At 44.2% G+C, this 10,933-nt stretch overlaps 1 protein-coding gene across 2 annotated transcripts in view; it reads left to right on the forward strand.

Annotated features, from left to right (window-relative positions):
- The window catches only part of LOC124040212 (arylsulfatase G-like), an 18,324-nt gene extending 8,031 nt beyond the window's left edge, over positions 1-10,293 (forward strand). For both annotated transcript variants that reach the window (XM_046357167.1, XM_046357166.1), the window contains 10 exons: positions 312-499; positions 628-675; positions 816-933; positions 6,953-7,099; positions 7,764-7,960; positions 8,043-8,123; positions 8,242-8,350; positions 8,730-8,850; positions 8,985-9,075; positions 9,251-10,293. In XM_046357167.1, coding sequence (XP_046213123.1) covers positions 312-499; positions 628-675; positions 816-933; positions 6,953-7,099; positions 7,764-7,960; positions 8,043-8,123; positions 8,242-8,350; positions 8,730-8,850; positions 8,985-9,075; positions 9,251-9,531 — 1,381 coding nt within the window. In that variant the 3' untranslated portion in view covers positions 9,532-10,293. The remainder of the gene's footprint in view (positions 1-311; positions 500-627; positions 676-815; positions 934-6,952; positions 7,100-7,763; positions 7,961-8,042; positions 8,124-8,241; positions 8,351-8,729; positions 8,851-8,984; positions 9,076-9,250) is intronic.
- Positions 10,294-10,933: the final 640 nt, after the last annotated feature.

Here is a 10,933-nt window from a genome sequence, read left to right on the forward strand (position 1 = left end):
AAGTAGTCTTTTTCCCACAGGATAGAACTGTCATGTATAACTGCAACAGGAGGTTTTGGCTTTAGTTCTAGTGCTGGTGTCAAATACCTTTATTGAATCATGCGCTACACATTTTTTACGGCCACAAATTTGTCTTATTTTATTGAGTTTGTCCATAAGGCCTATGTTTTGTCCATTTTTTACTCATGTATTGTAACAAGTATTTGCACACCCTGTAACTGTCTAGTCTATAGCCAGTGTTGGTCACCACCACTTTATTTTTTCAAAACACTATTTTGTCCTCCATAACCCCTTTCATCTGTATCCTCCAGGTTGACAGACTTCCACTCCCCAGCCTCCACCTGCTCCCCGTCCCGTGCTGCTCTCCTCACAGGCCGACACGGCCTGCGGAACGGGGTCACACACAACTTCGCTGTGGGGTCCGTGGGGGGGCTACCCCTCTCTGAGACCACTCTGGCCGAGATACTGCACCAGGGTGGATACTACACAGCCATGATTGGTGAGAGACAAAGACACCTCTTCTATTTTATTCTATTCCATATTTGATTATGTTTTGTTCTATTCTTTCCTGCTCTATTCTATTTTATTCTGTTCTAACCCGTTGTGTTTTCTCTGTTGTAAGTGTAGGTAAATGGCATCTAGGGCACAATGGTCCATACAGTCCCACCAACAGAGGTAAGAGGCATTGAGTTCTTGAGTTAAATGGTTGACATATTATATCTACTATATCTATCTGCATGAAGCCACAGTAGTGCAGGTGTTACAGTGAATACGAGGTCTAAAACAATGAGTTTCTTATTGCTTTTTGTGGGCAGGTTTTGACTACTACCTGGGGATCCCATACAGTAATGATATGGGCTGTACAGACCTGCCTGGTTACGACCTGCCCTCCTGCCCTCCCTGTTACCCTGGACCACAGATACTACACAACAGGTGGGGGTCGTATGCTCATGGTTAACACAGGTACACAAACATACACAGGGGTCTTTGCTTGGTCTCATAGACAGATGAGTTTATACAGACTGAGCCAGATTCTAATTTGAGACCCAGAAATATTATTTTTCCTGCATGAATCATACATTTCCTTGCCAGAACTAGGGCTGTGGTGGCCACAAAATCTTGTCTTCCACACATAGCCTACAAGCCGCTGATGCAGACCTTTGGAGCATCTACATTTTAACAAGTCTAATAAATCCAGGTAATATAGCCTACACCTTCACAATAAAACCATTATATTGTAGGCTATTAAGATGGCGCTGGAGAAGAAGGCAGACGTTTTACGTGCCCCCAACCGATTGTGTTTTTTTGTTAGTTTACTTGTGTTGTTTGTAACTTATTTTGTAACCTATTTTGTAGATAATGTTGCTCTTATAACCGAAAATAACTTCTGGACCACAGGACTGTGATTATCACGTACTGGCAGAATCCTTTTTTTCCTTTAACGAGTCTGACGAGGCCAACGCGAATGATATACTGCTTTCTCGGGAACAGGCCCAGATCCAAGTTATTTGCATGAAGAGGAGGTAGAGAAAAGGGGGCAGGAGGACTGGCTGGCCGCTGAGAATTCATAGGCGATTGAATAAACCCCCACTTCCTTCCATTCTGCTAGCAAACGTGCAGTCTTTGGACAACAAAATAGATGACCTACGCAGAAGATTAGAATACCAACAGGACATTCAAAACTGTAATATCTTATGTTTCACGGAGACGTGGCTGAACGACGACACTATCAACATACTGGTTATACGCTGCACCGGTAGGATAGAAAAGCGGCTTCTGGTAAGACAAGTGGCGGCGGACTATGTTTTTGTAAATAACAGCTGGTGCACGATATCTAAGGCAGTCTCAAACTATTGCTCGCCTGAGGTAGAATATCTCATGATAAGTTGTAGACAACACTACCTATCTAGAGAGTTTTCATCTGTATTTTTCGTAGCTGTTTACATACCACCACAGTCTTGGCACCAAGACTGCATTGAATGCGCTGTATTCCGCCATACGCAAACAAGAAAAAGCTCACCAGAGGCGGCGCTCCTAGTACCAGGGGACTTTAACTTCTCTAGGGTAGGGGGCAGCATTTGGAATTTTGGATGAAAACCGTGCCCAAATTAAACTGCCTTCTACTCAGGCCCAGAAGATAGGATATGCATATAATTGGTATATTTGGATAGAAAACACTCTAAAGTTTCCAAAACTGTTCAAATGGTGTCTGTGAGTATAACAGAACGGATTTGGCAGGTGAAAACCTGAGAAAAATCCATTCAGGAAGTAGGATTTTTTGTGTGTAGTTTTCTATTCAATGCCATTGCAGTATCCATTGACTTAGGACTCAAATTGCAGTTCCTATGCCTTCCACTAGATGTCAACAGTCTTTAGAAATTGTATCAGGCTTGTATTCTGAAAAATGAGGGAGTAAGAGCAGTCTGAATGAGTGGACCCTGCCGTGTCACAGAGCTTTTTCATGCGTGCGACCGAGAGAGTGCCTTTCTTGTTTACCTTTTATATTGACGACTTTATTGTCCGGTTGAAATATTATCGATTATTTAGGCTATAAACAACCTGAGGATTGAATATAAACATAGTTTGAAATGTTTCTATGAACTTTACAGATACTATTTGGATTTTTTGTCTGCCTGTTGTGACTGCGTTTGAGCCTGTGGATTACTGAAGAAAACGCTCGAACGAAACGGAGGTTTTTGAATATAAAGAGACTTTATCGAACAAAATTAACATTTATTGAATAAATGAATGTCTTCTGAGTGCAACCATATGAAGATCATCAAAGGTAAGTGATTCATTTTATCTCTATTTCTGACTTGTGTAACTCTTCTACTCGGGTGGTTACTGTTTGTAATGATTTGGCTGCTGGGCGATGTTCTCAAATAATCGTAAGGTATGCTTTCGCCGTAAAGCATTTTAAAAATCTGACACCGTGGTTGGATTCACAAGAAGTTCATCTTTAAACCTATGTTTAAAAAAATAGTTGTATCTTTTCTGAATTATTATAATGAGTATTTCTGTATTTGAATTTGGCACTCTGCAATCTCACTGGATGTTGGCCAGGTGGGACGCTAGGGTCCCACATACCCTAGAGAGGTTAATGCAGGGGAACTTAAATCCATTTTACCAAATTTCTATCAGCATGTTAAATGTGCAACCAGAGGAAAAAAACTCTGGGCCATCTTTTCTCCACACACAGAGACGCATACAAAGCTCTCCCTCGCCCTCAATTTGGTAAATCTGACCATAATTCTATCCTCCTGATTCCTGCTTACAAGCTAAAATTCAAGCAGGGAGCACCAGTGACTAGATCAATAACAAAGTGGTCAGATGAAGCAGATGCTAAGCTACAGGACTGTTCTACTAGCACAGACTGGAATATGTTCCGGGATTCCCCCGATGGCATTGAGGAGTACACCACATCAGTCATTGGCTTCATCAATAAGTGCATTGATATCTTTGTCCCCACAGTGACCATACGTACATACCCCAACCAGAAGCCATGGATTACAGGCAACATCCCTACTTAGCTAAAGGCTAGAGCTGCCGCTTTCAAGGAGCGGGACTCTAACCCGGAACCTTATAAGAAATCACGCTATGCCCTCCGACGAACCATCCAACAGGCAAAGCATCAATACAGGACTAAGATATAATCATACTCTCGTACGACACTGGCTCTGACGCTCATCGGATGTGGCAGGGCTTGCAAACCATTACAAACTACAAAGGGAAGCACAGCCAAGAGCTGCCCAAACTATGCTTGCTTTGGGGCAAATATCACTGAAACATGCATGACAGCACCAGTTGTTCTGGATTACTGTGTGATCACGCTCTCTGCGGCTGATGTGAGTAAGACCTTTAAACAGGTCAACATTCACAAGGCTGCAGAGCCAGACGGATTACCAGGACTGCGAGCATGCGCTGACCAACTGGCAAGTGTCTTCACTGACATTTTCAACCTCTCCCTGTCTGAGTCTGTAATACCTACATGTTTTAAGCAGACCACCATAGTGTCTGTGCCCAAGAACACTAAGGTAACCTGCCTAAACGACTACCGACCCGTAGCTCTCACGTCTTTAGCCATGAAGTGCTTTGAAAGGCTGGTCATGGCTCACATCAACACCATTATCCCAGAAACCCTAGACCCACTCCAATTTGCATACCGCCCCAACAGATCCAAGGATGATGGTGTAGCTCAGTTGGTAGAGCATGGCGCTTGTAACGCCAGGGTAGTGGGTTCGATCCCCGGGACCACCCATACGTAGAATGTATGCACACATGACTGTAAGTCGCTTTGGATAAAAGCGTCTGCTAAATGGCATATATTATTATTATTATTATATATTATATCTCTATTGCACTCCACACTGCCATTTACCACCCTTTCCCACCTTTCCCACAAAAGGAACACCTATGTGAGAATGCTATTCATTGACTACAGCTCAGCTAGTGCCTCAGCTAGTCCCTCAAAGCTCATCAATAAGCTTAGGACCCTGGGACTGCACATCTCCCTCTGCAACTGGATCCTGGACTTCCTGACGGGCCTCCACCAGGTGGTAAGGGTAGGTAACAACACATCCGCCACGCTGATCCTCAACGCAGGGTCCCTCAGAAGTGCGTGCTCAGTCCTCTCCTGTTCACTCATGACTGCACAGACAGGCACGACTCCAACACCATCCTTAAGTTTGGTGATGACACAACAGTGGTAGGCCTGATCACCGACAACGACGAGGCAGACTATAGGGAGGAGGTCAGAGACCTTGCCGTGTGGTGCCAGGACAACAACCTCTCCCTCAACGTGATCAAGACAAAGGAGATGATTGTGGACTACAGGAAAAAGAGGACCGGACACGTCCCCATTCTCATCGACAGGGATGCAGTGGAGCAGGTTGAGAGCTTCAAATTCCTTGGTGTCCACATCACCAACAAACTAACATGGTCCAAACACACCAAGACAGTCGTGAAGAGGGCTTGACAAAACCTATTCCCCCTCAGGAGGCTGAAAAGATTTGGCATGGGTCCTCAGATCCTCAAAAGGTTCTACAGCTCCACCTCCGACCACAAGGCACTACAGAGGGTAGTGCGAACAGCCCAGTACATCACCGTGGCCAAGCTTCCTGCCATCCAGGACCTCTATACCAGGCGGTGTCAGAGAAAGGCCCTAAACATTGTCAAAGACTCCAGCCACCCTAGTCATAGACTGTTCTCTCTGCTACCGCATGGCAAGTGGTACCGGAGTGCCAAGTCTATGTCCAAGAGGCTTCTAAACATTTTCTACCCCCAAGCCATAAGAGTCCTGAACACCTAATCAAATGGCTACCCAGACTATTTGCATTGCCCCCCCCCCCCCCTTTTACACCGCTGCTACTCTCTGTTGTTATCATGTATGCATAGTCACTTTAATAACTCTACCTACATGTACATATTACCTCAACTAACTGGTGCCCCCGCACATTTACTCTGTACCCGGTACCCCCCCTGTATATAGTCTCGCCATTGTTATTTTACTGCTGCTCTTGAATTACTTTTATTTCTTATTGTTATCTGTATTTTTTTAACTGCGTTGTTGGTTAAGTAAGCATTTCACTATAAGGTTGTATTTGGCACATGTGACTAATACAATTTGATTTGATTATTTATTTTAGACAGGTCTAAGGCTCTATCACAACCGTCCGTGACTGGGAGTCCCATAGGGCAGCGCACAATTGGTCCAGCGTCGTCCGGGTTTGGCCGGTGTAGGCCATCATTGTAAATAAGAATTTGTTCTTAACTGACTTGCCTAGTTAAATAAAGGTTACATTTACAAAAAGAAAGATCAAAAAGAAACGTTATATGAAGAAAATGTAGTCTATTTCAGACAATATTTGCTAAGAATTCAATGGCATTATTTTATAGTATTTTATAGCATGAAGAATACAATTGAACAAAGCTGAATAAAATAGGAAGGATATTTTCTCCAAACGATCTGAGGGAGTGAGCACATGTGGCTATTCTGTGTTGAGCATGTAACAAAGAAACAGCTACTCCTATATGCTTCATTTATTAATGTAACTTTAGTTCTGATACAAACATTGGGCTATGTGTTTATACATTCTAAGGCTGAATGATGTTTATACATTCTAAGGCTGCATGATGCGACTCTAGTGATGTTTGGAAAAAAGTAGCATGAAAGGCATGAGCTCTGCTTAGTTTTTTTTGCGCAGGCTGCACACACTTCATCAGTCTCTCATTCACAATTTGACAAACATTTCATAATGCCTCGAATTTCCCGGCGGCTTCCCCTTTGACTCTAATGCCCCCCCAAAAATCTATTCATTTTGTGGCCATTGTGCCCTTGGGCTGGATAGAGTCATTTAAATTCCCTTCTCCCTATGTGCTGCTTGCTCCTAATCACCTCTCACTCACATGGCTCGCCATGTGATCGGGTCTTTCTCACAGGCTACAAGTGATGACAGACACATCGGGGACTCAACTGGAACAGCTGTCCACATTTAATTGTTGTCAGCCAACAAGATGAGTAGGCCTAACGAACAGCAAAAGCACTTGCCTATGTCAATCTACTATCCCCCATAGTACAAGAGTTGAACTATTCTATTCTGTGCGAGAAATAAATATTCCAAACATAGTCTGAGACAATTGTGGGATGTGACATATCCCAAATGAATACAACCACTAGCATAAAAAAATGTAACCAATGAGGCTGATGCAACAGATCAGAACTTTTAGCTTAAATGTTGATAAACTATAAGGCTATTTCTTCACATTATAAGCGCAGCAATGAGCACATGGCAGTAGGCTATTAGCGGGAATGTTCCATTAAACGGTCATGTGGAATTTGACTGCCTTCATGGCTCTTGACCGCTGGTGTGGAGGTAATACGGTCACCGTAACAGCCCTAGTCAGAACTCTGTATTCTCCTAATACTGAATATTTGTGTTGTCTACTTAACCAGATTGAAGAGGAGTCGTTACAGCAGCTGTTACACCAAAGTGGCTCTGCCTCTGTTTGAGAACAGGACCATTGTAGAGCAGCCTCTGGACCTGTGGAGGCTAACGCAGCGATACACATCCACTGCGCTCAATGTCATACACACAGCCAGGTAAAATATGCCCATAAAAACATATATGTGACAGGAAAAAAACATCCAGCTATTTAATAGAACAAAACCCTCATATGCAGTACTATAACTTCGGTTGCTGCCGTTGATATAGCCTACATACTCAGTGAGACAGTTGTATGTTGGTCATGGCGTGATATGTTTACAGTTTAGTGCAAAGGGAACATAGTTCTGAACGAATGTAGCCCAGATTGTTAGAACAACATGTTTTTGTCAGTGCGCGTGCTGTTTATTTTCAGAACCCAATTTCACAATCTGTCTGTGCCAACATTCTGATTCAGAAAGCAAAGATGGTGTTCCATTCTCGCATGTCAGAGCACAGCTGCCTAAACAGTAAGAAATGTGTGTTAAGAGGGGGTTATTTGGGCTGAACAATATTCTGTAAGTCTGACTCTCTCTCGTTTTGCATCACACCTGTTTGAAGTGCCCATCGCTTACAGTATCAGGTTTCGTGACGGCTTAATACATTCTCACTCTGCCAAAGAGAAGAGCTTGCCCTTTCTCCAGCATGTCAAGTGGCTATCTATAGGCATATACAGTAGCCTACCATACTCCTAGCTCAAATATACCTTTCTTCACAGTGCTCAAAAGTTTAAATGTGGGATCTTTTATGTTATCAATATCATGATATCATGTTTCTTCATAGGGAACGGGGACAACCTTTTCTGCTCTATGTAGCTCTGGCACACATGCACGTCCCCCTGTCCCCCCCTTCCAATGCCCCCCACCCCTCAGAGGGCGGTGTGTACGCTGCCAGTCTGCGGGAGATGGACGGTCTGGTGGGGGCAATAAAGAATGCCTCTGATGCCTCAGACAAGGAGAACACTCTCATCTGGTTCACTGGTGAGTGATCACTAACTACCAGCGATCATGTTTCCATTTGGATCATTGAACATCACTGTATTTTTTATGTGTTTTTCTTCAGGTGATAATGGCCCCTGGGAGCAAAAGTGCCAGTATGCAGGAAGTGTGGGTCCTTTCCTGGGGAAGTGGCAGACCAGCAGAGGTAAATTCTTCCTGGGTCAGCACTTGCATTCTAGTGCATCAACTCACTGAACTAAATTACGAACCTTATGGATATTGACATCAATGGTCCATGTATTGGTCTGTTACCTGTCTGTCAGGTGGGGGTTCTGCCAAGCGGACCACTTGGGAGGGGGGGCACAGGGTGCCTACAGTGTCCTACTGGCCTGGCAGAGTACCAGCCAACAGCACCAGCAATGCCCTGCTCAGGTTTGGTCATCATTACAGTAGATACAGTGCCTTGCGAAAGTATTCGGCCCCCTTGAACTTTCACGCCCAATTTTTCAGTTTTTGATTTGTTAAAAAAGTTTGAAATATCCAATAAATGTCGTTCCACTTCATGATTGTGTCCCACTTGTTGTTGATTCTTCACAAAAAAAATACAGTTTTATATCTTTATGTTTGAAGCCTGAAATGTGGCAAAAGGTCGCAAAGGCCGAATACTTTCGCAAGGCACTGTATATCTGAAGCTACCCCCAGCTCAGATACAAAACACAGGTGAATGAATGTTACACTTTTGCGTTATTCGTGCAAACTTGACCCCCTCTTTCTCCTGATCTCCCTCCCTCTTCCCTCTCCATTCTCCAAGTGGTCTGGATATCTTCCCCACCCTCCTCTCCCTAGCTGGAGTGAACCCCCCATCAGACAGACGCTATGACGGTATCGACGCCACAGACGTCCTCCTACACGGCAAAGAAACAGGAAATGAGGTATGACACACTGAGCTATCAGAGCTAGTCTTAACACAAATGTAGTGACGTAGAACTACTCTGAAACAGGAATATGATCGGATGGATTTCTGGAACGAGTCTCTTTCATTTTGTCTTCCTCTCCCTACCTGCAGTTCCTCTTCCACCCCAACAGTGGCGCTGCAGGGAAGTATGGGGACCTGCAGACTGTCAGACTGGGGCGCCACAAGGCCTTCTACATCACGGGTAATACAGCCGTTAAAGTAACGGCTAAAAGGGATCTGGATAAACTTCATTGGTATGCTTGGTCAGGTGCAGTGAGTGACTGACTGAGATTTGATTGATCTGCTTTAGTATTGATAGTTTAGTGTAATAGTAGTATTGATAGTTTAGTTTACTGTAGTACATGTTGCCCCTACAGGTGCGGCTGAGGCGTGTGGGGGGTCTAAAGGGAGGCAGGAGCTCCACGACCCCCCTATGATATTTGACCTGTCTGGGGACAAGGGCGAGGAGACACCCCTGGACCCCACCACGGAGGAGTACAAGGAGGTGGATGAGAGGGTGAGGAGGTGGAGGGAGGCGCTGCTCTATGACATTGCCACTGACCAATCAGTGTCCATGGCCGACTACGCCACAGACCAATCAGCAGCCCCCTGCTGTGACCCCCGGCACACAGCCTGCCGCTGCCTCACCCTGGGCTGAGGACACACTCAGTGTTACACAGTTTGACATTCACAGAAACACCGACTGATACGCAGACACACACACTTTAGTTTTAGTCCAATAATTGTTTGCTCTTGGAGGTATATGCGTGCCCCTGGGAATTTAGAAATCAGACCTGTAGCCTACATCTGGGTTACTGTAAACAACCCCAGAGACCAACCAGAAACAATCGCCAGAGTGAAGAAGAAAAGCAAATATTAGAACTAGCATCAGCCTGTTGTGAGGAGGCCGGACTGTGGGTCATTCTCCTGGAGGTCAGTACTGGGGATTGACTGAGACACATTGCTCACTGCTGCTCTGAGGGGAAACATGGGAAGACAGCTGCAGTTGCGTAGCAAGGACAATTTACTGTATTATTACCAATATTAAGTGTTTTCCTGTACACAGGCTTTTTGTACAGTTATATAACAGAGGCTTCTGGGATGCTCTAGCACTCTCTGGTGGGGAGTAAAGTAGGATGAAGTTGCCAATACACTGATCTAAGACCAGTTTAGTTTGTCCCACGAATAACTTCCCTTTAACCCAAAATCAAAACATCCGAAGAACAAAAAGCACCACCTTTTGGCAAATCAGTCACAGGATCATAACAATAGGTGTGCTATTTACATACTATATGTATTTACATTTTACATTTAAGTCATTTAGCAGACGCTCTTATCCAGAGCGACTTACAAATTGGTGCATTCACCTTATGACGTCCAGTGGAACAGTCACTTTACAATAGTGCATCTAAATCTTAAAGGGGGGAGGGGGAATACTTATCCTATCCTAGGTATTCCTTAAAGAGGTGGGGTTTCAGGTGTCTCCGGAAGGTGGTGATTGACTCCGCTGTCCTGGCGTCGTGAGGGAGTTTGTTCCACCATTGGGGGGCCAGAGCAGCGAACAGTTTTGACTGGGCTGAGCGGGAGCTGTACTTCCTCAGTGGTAGGGAGGCGAGCAGGCCAGAGGTGGATGAACGCAGTGCCCATATATATAAATGTATATATACACAAACAATAAAAAATCACTTTCCACCAAAACCACTTAAGATCTAATGTATTGATGAATAATACGAATTTCATTTTCCAAAAGAGTATTTAATACAAGTCAACATAGTGTTTTTACAAAGTAAAAAGATCTGTCATGTCTGAAATGTTACAATATTCAATATTATGTAGTCAATGGTGTTAATAATGATATCAATGAAATAAAAGGACCTGTACGATCCTATAATACAGTTCTCTTATTATTATTTGACCATGCTGGTCATTTATGAACATTTGAACATCTTGGTCATGTTCTGTTATAATCTCTACCCGGCACAGCCAGAAGAGGACTGGCCACCCCACATAGCCCGGTTCCTCTCTAGGTTTCTTCCTAGGTTTTGGCCTTTCTAGGGAGT

This window comes from Oncorhynchus gorbuscha, linkage group LG07 (genome assembly GCF_021184085.1).
Source record: "Oncorhynchus gorbuscha isolate QuinsamMale2020 ecotype Even-year linkage group LG07, OgorEven_v1.0, whole genome shotgun sequence".
Lineage (NCBI taxonomy): Eukaryota > Metazoa > Chordata > Actinopteri > Salmoniformes > Salmonidae > Oncorhynchus > Oncorhynchus gorbuscha.